This window comes from Sturnus vulgaris, chromosome 1 (genome assembly GCF_052056855.1).
Source record: "Sturnus vulgaris isolate bStuVul1 chromosome 1, bStuVul1.hap1, whole genome shotgun sequence".
NCBI lineage: Eukaryota > Metazoa > Chordata > Aves > Passeriformes > Sturnidae > Sturnus > Sturnus vulgaris.
This window is the reverse complement of record NC_142243.1, coordinates 43827959-43840427: the sequence shown is the minus strand read 5'-3', so window position 1 is coordinate 43840427 and position 12469 is coordinate 43827959. Positions and strand designations below refer to the sequence as shown.

Here is a 12469-nt window from a genome sequence, read left to right as displayed (position 1 = left end):
AATTTGTACAGCTGTAAAAGAAAAGGCGGGGGTGCGCCTGCAGCCCCGCCCTGCCAGGCGAGGGCAAGGAAGGGAAGCAAGCCATCCTGGGTTCCCCCAGTTGTTCCCCCCTCTCCTAACCCTCGTTCCAATCCCTCTCTCCTGCATCGGGGGATCTGAGATGGGCAGCTCAGCAACGATCGCAGGCGATCCCGGCCAGGGAGACCAGCCGCTGCTCGCCTGGCTCCTCTCAGTCCTTCCGATACCCTAGCCCGGGCGGCAAGGCGCCAGCCGCCAGGGAGCCTTCCCCTAATCCCTCTTCCCGCAGTTCCATCTCTCCCAGTTACACCCTGAGTTCTACCCCGAAACCTGTTTTAAAGAGTTGTAATGTTTGTAAATGTACCCTGAAACCCTCCCCTGCTCCTACCCCAGGCTCTACCCCAAAACCCCCAAAGTCAGTCAGGTTCCAGTCATCCCCCCCGGAGCCACGAAATGGCCTCCCGGACTCCGGCGCATAAGATGGCGCCAGCCACCTGGCGTGGCCGGTCCCTTGTGCTCTGGCTCCTTTTTCTTCCCAGAATCCCTTCCTCACTGATCCGTGCCCTCCTCCAACTGTAACTCGGCTCCCTACCCCGTGTCCCAACCCCTTTCTGTTCCCGCCTCCTTCCCCAAGTCCTGCCCCTGTCTCCTCCCACAGGAGGGGTGTTCCTCCTCCCCAGGCTCCTCCTCCTCCTACTAAAACTCCTCCTCTTACTCCACCCCCAGAGAGGTGGCCCCCGAGCTCAACAGGTCCCGCCCATCACCATGAATGTTGCCAGTGTTCTGGCTCCTCCTCAGTAAGCGGTCCCGCCTCTCCGCTTCCGACTTCCGATTCCCACACCCCCCCTTCCGGTTCCCACGCTCCGGAAACCGGAAGTGACAGGCCAGGGGATCGGAACCCGGAACCGGAGACCACACTCATTGCCGCTCCGATTTTTTATTCTCAGCAGAGGGGTATTCCTAATTGGCGGCCATTTGAATACTCCCATAAAAAGGAGCTCTGTAAGGCAGAGAAGGAGTTTGGGAGAAAGAGCGAATATTTTAAAGGCTTATTGGAAGCTACTTTCTCCTCCAATATCTTGGTCCCTAGCGACTTGAAAGGATTGTTTAAATGTCTCCTCCTATCAATTGAATACAGATTGTGGGAGGACACATGGAAAAGGATGCTAGGGGAACTCCTGCCTGAGCTCTTACAGATCCCCGAGTGCGCCATTGATGCAGACCAAAAGCCGATCATGATGGATCATTTGTGCGGTGAAGGGCAGTGGTCCCAGGCAGAAGCACAGGCAGAAAAAATCCCAAAGCCTGTGATTTTAAAAATTCAAGCTGCTGCCGAGAAGGCATTCATGGTGATGCTGACCACCAAGCCCCGTGTCCACTATGCCTCCATCAAACAGGGGCTGGCAGAACCTATCATTGAGTTCGTGGAGAGGCTAAAGATAGAAATTGAAAAGCAAGCGAAAAACCAGGACACCCTAGAAGAACTAATAATCGAAATGATAAAGTTAAACGCTAACGATGCATGTAAACAGGTTATAACATCTCTACCTCTCTACCCTGAGCCATCTCTCCAGCTTATAGTGGAGGCCTGTGTCAAGCGCGCAGTTGTGACAGCACCACCTATTCCCACCAGAGGAGGAGTGAAGATGGCAGCGATGACTGCAGCTGCAAAGACTTTCCCTGTGCACTGCTTCCTTTGCAACCAGCTTGATCACATCATGCACGTGTGCCCTCTTAGAAATAAAATCAATAACAGGCAGGGGCAGGGGGAGGCGGGAGGAAACACACAAGCAAAAAAAAACTAACTGGGGAGCGTGACCCCGCCTCGCGTGAAAACAAAAATGAGGCGGGCCGCAAGGGGGACCTTGGTGGGGGCAAAACTAATACCAGATGTGACATTCCCACCGGATCCAACATTTACCGAACATGACGAATAGTGCCAGGGTGGACTCCTTGTCCTCCCCTGAGCTTAGCCCTGACAGATAACACTTATTTTGAAACACAGGACTGGCAGTTGGTGTCGGTGAAGCCCACATCACCGGGTTTGTTCGCTGGATTCGACTGCACGTATGTCGTGCTTGGGGATACAAAGTGTTGTACCCCTCTGGAGATTGAAATCATGCCGCAGATGCAGCTTTTGTGTCCGGACGATTTCTCTCTCCTGGCACGGTGTATCCAGCCACCATACTTCCTGCCAAAGGAACACCTAGTAGTGCAGGCGATTCCGGTGCCCAACACCATCGTGGTGAAACCGGCTAATCCCTGCGTCTATTGGGCGGAAGTAATTGGTGAGGATAAACCAATCATTGGATGCGGACTCCGTCGGGGTGAAGACTACTTTTACCTCGATGGACTCCTCGATACAGGAGCAGATGTGACAATTATACCAACCGAGAATTGGCCGAAACATTGGGAGTTGCAACCCGTGGCTGGCAGAATACAAGGAGTCGGGGGGCCTCAATTGGCTCGGCAGTCAAAAAGTGTAATTAAAATTGAGGGACCTGAAGGGCAGGTGGCTAATGTCTGCCCTTTTGTTATGGAGTATAAAGCTCCCCTGTGGGGCAGAGACGCCATGTCGCAATGGGGTGTTCGTATTGAGATCCCGAAAACCCCACGGGATTTTTCTTAGCTGCCACTGTGGAGCGCCCTGTCCAGAAACTGAATTGGCTATCTGATGAACCAGTATGGATAGATCAGTGGCCGCTTAACAAACAGAAATTGCAGGCGCTCAACGAACTCGTGGAGGAGCAGTTAGCCAAAGGTAGCATCGAGCCAACCTGGAGCCCATGGAATTCTCCGGTCTTCGTCATCAAAAAGCTGGGGAAGGACAAGTGGTGGCTTCTTCACAACCTTCGTGAAATAAATAAAAGGATAGAAGACATGGGGTCTCTGCAAACCGGGTATGCCCTCACCCTCAATGCTGCCGCAAAATTGGAATCTGGCAGTCCTAGATATCAAGGATTGTTTTTTCCAAATTCCCCTCGACCCCGAGGATGCACCACGGTTTGCCTTCTCGCTTCCTTCCATCAACCGGGAAGCCCCAATGAGGTGCTTCCATCGGCGGGTACTGCCTCAGGGCATGAAGAACAGCCCCAGTATCTGTCAATGGTATGTGGCCTCATTGCTGTCTCCTGTCCGTGCCAAGGCAGGGGAGGCCGTCATCCTGCACTATATGGATGACGTGCTAATTTGTGCCCCCACGGACGACATACTGCAGCATGTCCTTGACCTTGTCATCGAGGTTTTGATCTCTGCAAGGTTTGAGCTCCAGAAGGAGAAAGTTCAGAGGATGCCCCCGTGGAAATATCTCGGGCTCCAAATTACCAGCAGGACTATTGTCCCACAGAAATTGGCAATTAACACCAAGCCAAAAACCCTTGTGGATTTCCACCAGCTGTGTGGGTCATTGAATTGGGTCAGACCCTGGCTAGGATTGACCACCGAGGACCTAGCTCCCCTTTTCAATTTATTGAAAGGGGGAGACGAGTTACTTTCTCCTAGGGTGCTGACCCCAGAGGCGAGGGCAGCTGTGGAAAAGGTAGAGAAGGCGATGGGGACAAGACAAGCCCATCGCTACCTGCCGAACCTGCAATTTGAGTTTATTATCCTGGGACGGCTGCCGCACCTCCACGGCCTCATTTACCAGTGGGACCAGGACCAGAGGGACCCCCTCTTGATTATAGAGTGGGTGTTCCTCAGTCATCAGAGGTCCAAAAGTATCAACAGGCCACAGGAGCTGATGGCGCAGCTGATCAGGAAGGCCAGGGCCCGTTTGCGAGAGCTGGCGGGTTGCGATTTTGCGTTCATCCGAGTACCACTTGCCTTATCATCGGGCAAGCTGACTAAGGAGGTTTTGGAGCATTTGCTCCAGGAGAATGAGACTCTTTGCCCTTGATAGATACAGGACAAACATCTGTCCACCACCAAGTCATAAATTATTTAATTCAAATTTCAATCTCGTCCCGAAAGAAAAATTGAGCCAGGTGCCGCTCAAAGCTCTAACTGTTTTTACAGACGCATCTGGGGCTTCGCACAAGTCAGTCATGACTTGGAAGAACCCCCAGACTCAGCAGTGGGAGGCAGATGTTAAGGTTGTTGAGGGTTCCCCTCAAATTGCTGAGTTAGATGCAGTCGTTAGAGCTTTCGAGAGGTTCTCAGAGCCACTTAATTTGGTTACAGAGTCGGCCTATGTGGCGGGTGTGGTGTCAACGGCAGAGAACGCTGTTTTGAAAGAAGTCTCTAATCCGAACCTCCACGGTCTGCTCTTGAAGCTGATATATGCTGTCTCCCACTGAGAGCATCTGTACTCCGTGATGCACGTCAGATCGCACACACACCTGCCAGGCTTTATCACCGAGGGTAACCAGAGAGCGGACATCCTGGCTGCACCAGCTGATATGGCCAGGATTCCTGACAGGCAAAGCTGAGCCATGAGAAATTCCATCAGAATGTACCTGGCTTGGTACAGCAATTCCAACTAAGCCGTGACCACCAGGCCAAAGACATTGTGGCCACGTGTCCCCAGTGCCAGAAGCTTGGGGTGCCAACCCTGAGCTCTGGCGTCAATCCTAGAGGCCTGGAGAGCTGTGAGTTATGGCAGATTGATGTCACCCACGTTCCGCAGTTCGGCAGGTTAAAATATGTACATGTGAGTGTGGACACCTTTTCCGGGGCAGTCTTCGCTTTTGCGCACACAGGGGAGAAGGCCAAGGACGTACAGAAACACCTTGTACAGGCCTTCTCTGTGTTGGGGATCCCAAGGGAATTGAAATCAGACAATGGCCCAGCATATGCTTCCACAGCCTTCCGGGAGTTCCTGCAGAGGTGGGGAATCAAACATAAGACTGGCATCCCGTATTCCCCTGCAAGTCAGGGCATGGTTGAGCGCGCCCACCAAACGCTCAAACGGGTCCTGGAGCAGCAACAGGGCGATACTCAATTTGATACACCTCATACTAAATTGCATAAAGCCCTTTTTACCATCAACTTTCTTAACTGCTCCTTCAAAGTGTTGAATCCTCCCATTGTGAGGCACTTCGTGAACTCTTCATCATTACAGTTGAGAAAACACCCTCCCGTGATGGTGAAGAACCCGGAGACTGGTAAAATGGAGGGCCCACATGAGTTAGTCACCTGGGGTCGTGGGTACGCTTGCGTATCCACGCCCTTTGGTTTGAGGTGGGTCCCTCAAAGGTGGGTCCGGCCCTATACTGCCAGTGAGGGACATCTGTCAGGGCCAACCTCCGGAGATGTCAAATATGCAGCACTTAGTTGTCACCGGCACCCCTCCCTGGAACACCAAGGGTCCCCCAGCAGGCAGGACAGCCCCTTCTCCAAGTTGTTTCCTCCCCCTGAAGTTCAGGACCTATTTGAGTAACCCATTCCCTTTTCCTGTTCTGTTTTAGTCAGCCACCCGGAGCCCCAGGATGTGGTATGCCCTTTGTCATCTGGGCGTGCCTCTGCCAGTCTTCGGTGGAGTGGATAGTCCCACAGCCGAGGAAGAATGTGTGGGTCACCCTGACCCAGGCCATGCAGCAGGACCATCTCTGCTTATCAACTGCGGCAACAGGGAATCCACTTTCAACCTGCCTGGTGGGGATCCCATTTCAGCCCGACGAATATCCCAAGACAATCATCAACATGCGGGATGATTTTAACCCCCGGCGGTGGCACCCCTCCTATGCCTCTTATCCTAAGACCAACCCCCTCTGGGTGTGGCAGGAGTGGTCTGAAGACCTTCCCAAAGCACCCGAGGAACCTCTGGAATTAGAGTTACCTGGTTCAGCCCCATCCCCTTTTTGTGTTCAGAATCATTATAGATGGTCCAACCCCGAATCATACCTAAAGGTTATCCAACCCAACCTTGACTATAGAGCTGCCGCGTGGTGCAATGCCACCGCCCAGATTGAGGGGACCCCTGTAGACCAGCCTTGTCAGCTCAGTAAGGGGGTCTTCTTGATCTGTGGCGACTGGGCGTGGGCAGGCATCCCCTCTCGCCTGATAGGAGGGCCGTGCACCCTTGGACGACTGACCCTGTTTTCGCCTAACCGTACCCAAATTTCGGATTGGAAATCTAAAAAAACAAAATCGGCGATCCAAAAGAGAGAGGCTCATAATTTGGACGAAAATTGCAATGCAGATGTTTTTCATTGGTCTAAGTCCAAAAGAGGTGCTGTCTCCATCTTTTTACTGTGGGTGGCAGCGGCTAAAGTCCTAGGTGAATTGGGCCGCCTAGAGTGCTGGGTAACAAAACAGGCAAATCTTACGTCAGTGGCCTTAAGCGACCTCCTAGCAGATGAGGAAATTACCAGGCAGGCGACCCTACAAAATCGGGCAGCAATAGATTTCCTGTTGCTTGCACATGGCCACAGCTGTGAGGACTTCGAAGGCCTCTGCTGTCTCAACTTGTCATCTCGGAGCAGCAGTGTCCACTCCAAGATACAGCAAATACAAGGCCTTGTCACGAACATCAAGGAGGAATCCGAAGACTGGCTGAGAAACATCTTTAAAGGCTGGGGACTTTCGGGTTGGCTGGCTTCAGTTGTCAAAACCGTTATTTCTATTGTCCTTGTTATTATTCTCGTTTGTATTGCTATCCCCGTTATTAAGATCTTAGTTGTCCGCAGCATCTCCCCATCACCCCAAGTTAACGGCGCAGAGGTGGGGTCTATCCTGGATTGGGATCTCAAAGATCCTCCAACTGGTGAAGACATGGAAGCAGTTGAGGAAGAGAAGGATGGGGTCACCTCTGGCGAGGACTTTGAAAATGACACTTCTGTTTAAAAAGAAAGGGGGAGATGTGTTGCATTGTTTAATGTTAATTTTCCTTCAGTGTTGATGGTTTGTCCCAGTTTCTTTCCCCTAAGTTAAGTACATAGTGGTTTTTCCCTTTCCCACCTTTGTCCTAGTCAGTCATCCTAAACCTTTATCTGGAACCTTCCCTGTCCCTCACCCTAAACCCTGCCCCACTGGATGTCAATCCTTTGTAGCCCCTCCCTTTGTTCTAGAAGTTTCTGTGTCAAGCATTCCCTTTTGTATTCACGATTGGTTATATTGTATGTATCCCCACCCTCGGTTTACCTTATTGGCTCAATGTACCCCTTTCTCCGCCTTCCTCCTGTTAACCATTATTGGCCAGAGTCTTGTGCCCTCCCCTTGCTCCTCCCCCGTACTTAAGCCTGTGTAGAACCCCCTCAAACTGCCTTTTGCGGTTCCTTCTCCCAACCTCCGGACATGTTACCTCTTCCTTCAATAAATCCCTTCCCCCAGAACCATAAAAGGTCTCTCCTGCGCCTCTTTGTCCCTCCCTGACGACTCGCCCAGGTGTAGCTGTTGCTAAACCCCTTCTGCGGCTCCCAGAGTGGTGCCGGGGAGAGGCCACTCACCGACGCAGGCTTCCCGGAGCTAGCTGTTAGCCCAGGTGAGGTGGGCAGTGGGTGGAAGAAACGTCAATAATGTTAGTGAAATATGCAGCCAAATAAAAGCAAAAAAAAAAAAAAAAGATAATATAAAAAATGAAAGCATGAATGATCCCATTCTAATGCACTTGTTGTTTAGTTACACAAGAAAACATTCACCTCAAAACGAGTAAGATAAATCTCTTTGCTTAGATTTTGGCTTGTTCTTCAACTAGTAGAGACTAAGAAACATTGACATAGTCTATTGCTGAATCCTAAATTTTGTGTGTATTATTCCTCACTGTGCTTGTGTACTCTGTAACCAAGGACTGTCAGGGATGAAAATTATACTAATTTCTTCAGTGACACATGGACCAATCTAGTGGTCAGTTAAGCTGACTGAATAATCTGTTGGTCAAAATGTGACCCCTGTGATTCATTCATCCTGCAATTTCTCAAGAAAATGAAAAGAAGAATATTCTCAAAATGAGCTGTGAAGTTCTTGCTTGCAGGTATCTGTGTTTGAGCAGAGGCTGAGAAGAAGCATGATCAGAGAAGATTCTTCCTTCTGGAATTCATTCTTCCTTCCCTTCTAACACACTCCTGGTGTTTTGATTGAAGCATACAGTTAAAGATAGATTGTATCAGGATAGTTTTGAAACATATGTTTGTTCAATTTGTGCAGATAAATATGAATTAATAATACTTTAACATGCTTCAGCATTAATAGAATCTTAAGATTTTTTACTCAGAGTTTCTCTGTATGTAGTAGGTAAGGACCAACTTTACTCTTCATTTTGTATAAAAAAGGAAGATAATATTCTCTCAGTTTAGCTTACATGGTAAGAAAGATAATCAAATGGCTAGTAATTAGCATAATTAAGAGGCAAATTATTAGATGTGAAAAATATTTTTGCAAATAATCCTCTGAAACACCCTTCATTGCAACGCTTCAAGGCCTAACTGAAAATTGCTCTGCATTCTATGTAACCTTAGTTAGTGAACCTCAATTAACCAAAAATCCTTCTTAAGCAAACAATTTAAAGGCCAGAGATGCTGATTAATTATATTGGAAGTTCCCTCAAGCATTAAATCACTTGGTTATCTGAAATAGTTCTTTGCCATTTTCTGCATACAGGTAATCAAGCATATGATACAGTACAGATGTCAGCTTGTTATTTTACCTAGTAGCTCCAGAAATGAGCACTAAATGGGAAGGAATACTGTAGCACAGTTATCTAAAGTTACAGATAAAGCAACCAGAATTTCTATATTCAAGACCTTGCAGCTCGTAATGATGGTTTTAAATTATTCCTTACTCCTCATGAGAAATGTCTGGCCTACAGAGTTATCATGTTAGCCTTGACACCATGGGCTAATTAGATGTTAAGCATAAAACTCAAAAAGGAAAAAGCTGACTCCCAGCATTAATTCTTAAGAGAATAATTTGAAGAATTTGTATGGCAAACCGCTCCTGTGCAGGGTGCACAGAGGAAGCCCAAGAAACACCAGCACTGCAGATAATTTCCATTCAGCAAGAGAGACAAGCATTGTGGAAATCAGGACTCTGCCAAAACCTGGGCTGCAATGGCCATGTGTCTCTTTTAGAGAAACACCTGTGTCAAACAGCAATCCTTAGGGGCCATGACCACTCTGTTGACTTAGCTGAGAAACAGAATCTTCCCTGTCCCAGGAGAGGCTGGCCTGCTCTTCTGAAAAACAACTACAAATTCCTTCTCTTAGCTATTGCTCAGGTTTCTTCTTTTTTTTTTTTTTTTTTAAATCAGGATTATGTTATTTGTATACAATCACTGGTACAGAAAAACTTTTAACCAGGACATCTCCATGGATGCTAATTTAGCATAATTATACTTAATGACAGTGAAGCTGCTTAACAGGGGTATATTCACTTAGTGATACAGAAATGAAGTATCTCAAGCTCTTAAATCAGTGTGAAATGCCAAACTCCCATTACAAACAGAGATTCCAGTCATAATAAGGAAATAAATACCAAAGACAAATTAAATGCTGTGAGTAATCTCCTTATTGCTGTAGTTTTACTTTGATGGCTACTTTATGTCATGGCAAGTCTTTTCAGAAGCATTTTTGTGTCTCTTTATCAGGATAACTGTTTATTTGAGTTGGCTGCCTACCAGATCAGAGGATTCTACTGAATTAACACTCAGACTTGTTTAGCTTTAGCTAATCAGATGTGCAGGTGTGATGTTCCTGCAGGTCTTTCAGTCAGCTTATGTGTTGAAGAGGTTGGTGCAATTAAAAAAATGTGTCAAAGATATTATACATTCCCTAGGGCACCAGACTGCTTCTCTTCCTTTTATATTTTGTATAATTATTACAAACCACTATTGGAAGAAATCTATGTTTTGTTTGCAGTAAATAATTATATATCTATGAACTGGATGTTTAGATTAAGAACAAGAAAATATGAAACTAAGAAAATAAGTCCACAATAAATAAGGAAAAAGTGGCTAAAACACTACTAAAATTGCCTAGCAGCTAGGATGGCTGTTTTTTCCAGTGATACACCACCAATCCAAATCACTGTAGAAATAAGGGCACAAACTCAATTTCCATTTAGCCCTGCAGGTTATCTCCCACAAAAACCAGAGGAAGATTTGTCTATTTGAGGGGGGGGGGGGGGGGGGGGGGGAAACAAGTAAGAAGAATAAATTACTTCTAGAAAGGAATTAATGAATATTTAATGATAGCTTTACTTTCAGCAGCCCACGTGTAATTTCTAGACCTAAAACCAAACTTGACTGTTCATGTGAAGATTTTCAGGGTGTGAAAGAGTAAGATAGTATTCATCTTTTTTGAGAAACGTACCCCAGGGCACTCAGGACCCTGGATCTTGTACTGGACAGGTGAGGAGAGAGAGTTTCTATGGTTACAGCCAAAGATTAAGTGGCCATTGTTCAAGAGAACCCTGATTGTGTCACTGTCCCCCATCTCCATGTCCACCCTCCCCATGCTTACTACAGCACCAGAAAAAAGGCAGGGACATGAATCCTTTCCTGCCAAGTTTTCTCCCCTGCCTCATCAATCCTGCTTTTGTGAAGGTATATTTCAGGTAACAAAAAGGATTGAGAGAAAGGAGTACACCATCTTGTTTGTGCTTCTTGAACTTCAGAATTCTTTTCTTCCTTCATGATAGATTTTTTGGTTTCCTTTCTTTGCCCAGTAAACACTTTCAGTGAGAATATGGAATTTCCTTCATACACAGGAACATTGGGCATTTTCAGGAGTAAACAAACAGGCCCAGCTCTTCATCACTCAATGAGGCTTTTAGGGTACCACTGTCTTCATCAGATAACAGCCTGTTATTGTTGGTTACACCTTAGAAATAATTTTTGAAGCATGTCAAAGCTAGAAAATAACCAGCTTTGGCTACAAAGACATATTTTTGTGTGTTACTGTCTTCATAGGAGGAATAAGATTATTTTGTGGCCTAGGAATTCTCTGTATGGTCTTTATACCTTTTGTCTTTCTTCCCTCGTTTTGCCATGGCTTCTTTAGCACCCATGTTGAGCCAGACTGCACCTGAGAAGAAATTTGTTCCTTGGCACATCAGCTCCAGGAGCTATAAAAATGTAAGAGCACTGCTAGAAATGTCTCACTTTCTGAAATACATCACAAACTGTATACATTACTTAAGTAAAAAAGATTCCAGCCTTCCTGTAGTGGTAGGACATGGGGCAATGGTGTTAAACTGAAAGAGGGATGATTTAGATTGGATATAAGGAAGGCATTTTTAATGATGAGGGTGGTGGGACACTGAGAAATGTTTCTGAGAGAAATTGTGGATGCCTCATCACTGGAAATGCTCAAGGCCATGTTGGATGTGCTCTGAGCAGTCTGGTTTGATGAAAGGTGTCCTTGTCCATGGCAGAAGGTTGGACTAGATGATCTTTAAATGTTTCTTTCAACAAGACATTCTGTGATTCTTGTCATTCAAGTCATATTTCAAAATCTTTCTAGTATGGAAATGCCTCAAGAAGCAGAAGACCATGACTTTTCTAATACAAAATTATGTAAATTTGCTAGTAAAATAGGAAGGCTGTGTACAAAAGATCAGCATGGAATCTTAAAATAAACTATATAGGATCTCCTGAATATTTTCTTTGCTGAGTTTCTGAACTCTCTGCCAAGCTGTTAATAATGTAAAGGATCTCAAATGGTGAACACAGTTCATGTTGTTTGCAGAAAGAAAAGGTGATTTATTATTTACAAGAAGATCTATCAAATAAGATGTCAAATCACAGGTGGTTTTGTCCATACTGACAGGTTGTTGAGTGTATATACACCAATTTCATACTTCAGTTTATCTTGATTAAATTTCATTAATAATTGACAATTGCATTTGCTTTTATATATTTGCAATAAAAATACCCCGCAAACAAAATTTGTGAGTATACACACAGCAAATCTTGTATCAACACTGACTGGCTGCCAGATTCGGAATCAATTCACTGATTAGTTTGAAAGTGATTAATGTGAGTACTTAAATTAAGTCCCTGATTTAAAAAACATTTGTGGAAAGAGAATTGACAGCCTAAATAGCACTTCAAAGTGCTACAACTGTTCCTTCCATGGATTCTGCTTTTGTGAAGCGTGAGGGTAAGTTTTTGCTCAGGTACAACATACCATAAGGTGATGTTCAGATGCCAAATTTTTCAGCCCTTCTTGCAAGAAGAAATGATAACCGTTATCAGGTTTTCTGAGGAAAAACTGGAAGAAAATCCACTTTTGTCTTAAAACTGAAAGGAACACTAAGCAATGGCTGAATAGGGTACTAGGGTAAATACTTAATTGTGCCCACACTTGGAATTTCAGCCTGTTTTATGTACTCCACCTAGGACATGACAAGTAAAATTGAGTTTCGGGTTTAGATAATTAAACAAGTCCATGTAGAGACTCCAACAGTTTCCTGGTGTAACTATTAATTCAGATAGAAGCTTTTCTCAGCTTTTCTCTGTCATGTCAGACCTGGTGTTTTCCTTCTCTGCATATTTCTGTCCTATATGGATGGGCAA

The 12469-nt window shown here is 46.0% G+C and overlaps 1 protein-coding gene across 1 annotated transcript; it reads left to right on the top strand.

Annotated features, from left to right (window-relative positions):
• Positions 1–280: 280 nt before the first annotated feature.
• Positions 281–5691, top strand: LOC148225174 (uncharacterized). Its single transcript, XM_088164934.1, has 2 exons — positions 281–1700; positions 5424–5691. Exons 1-2 carry the CDS (start codon positions 1182–1184, stop codon positions 5667–5669), a joined length of 765 nt encoding a protein of 254 aa, XP_088021060.1. The 5' UTR covers positions 281–1181; the 3' UTR covers positions 5670–5691.
• The last annotated feature ends 6778 nt before the right edge of the window (positions 5692–12469 follow it).

What these genes read in the sequence shown, in the direction of transcription:
- LOC148225174 (XM_088164934.1), top strand. Translation starts at nt 1,182, where the DNA reads ATGCTAGGGGAACTCCTGCCTGAGCTCTTACAGATCCCCGAGTGCGCC. An exon ending in CAGCTGCAAAGACTTTCCCT is followed by an intron (nt 1,701 to 5,423) that starts GTGCACTGCTTC and finishes GTTCTGTTTTAG; the next exon opens with TCAGCCACCCGGAGCCCCAG.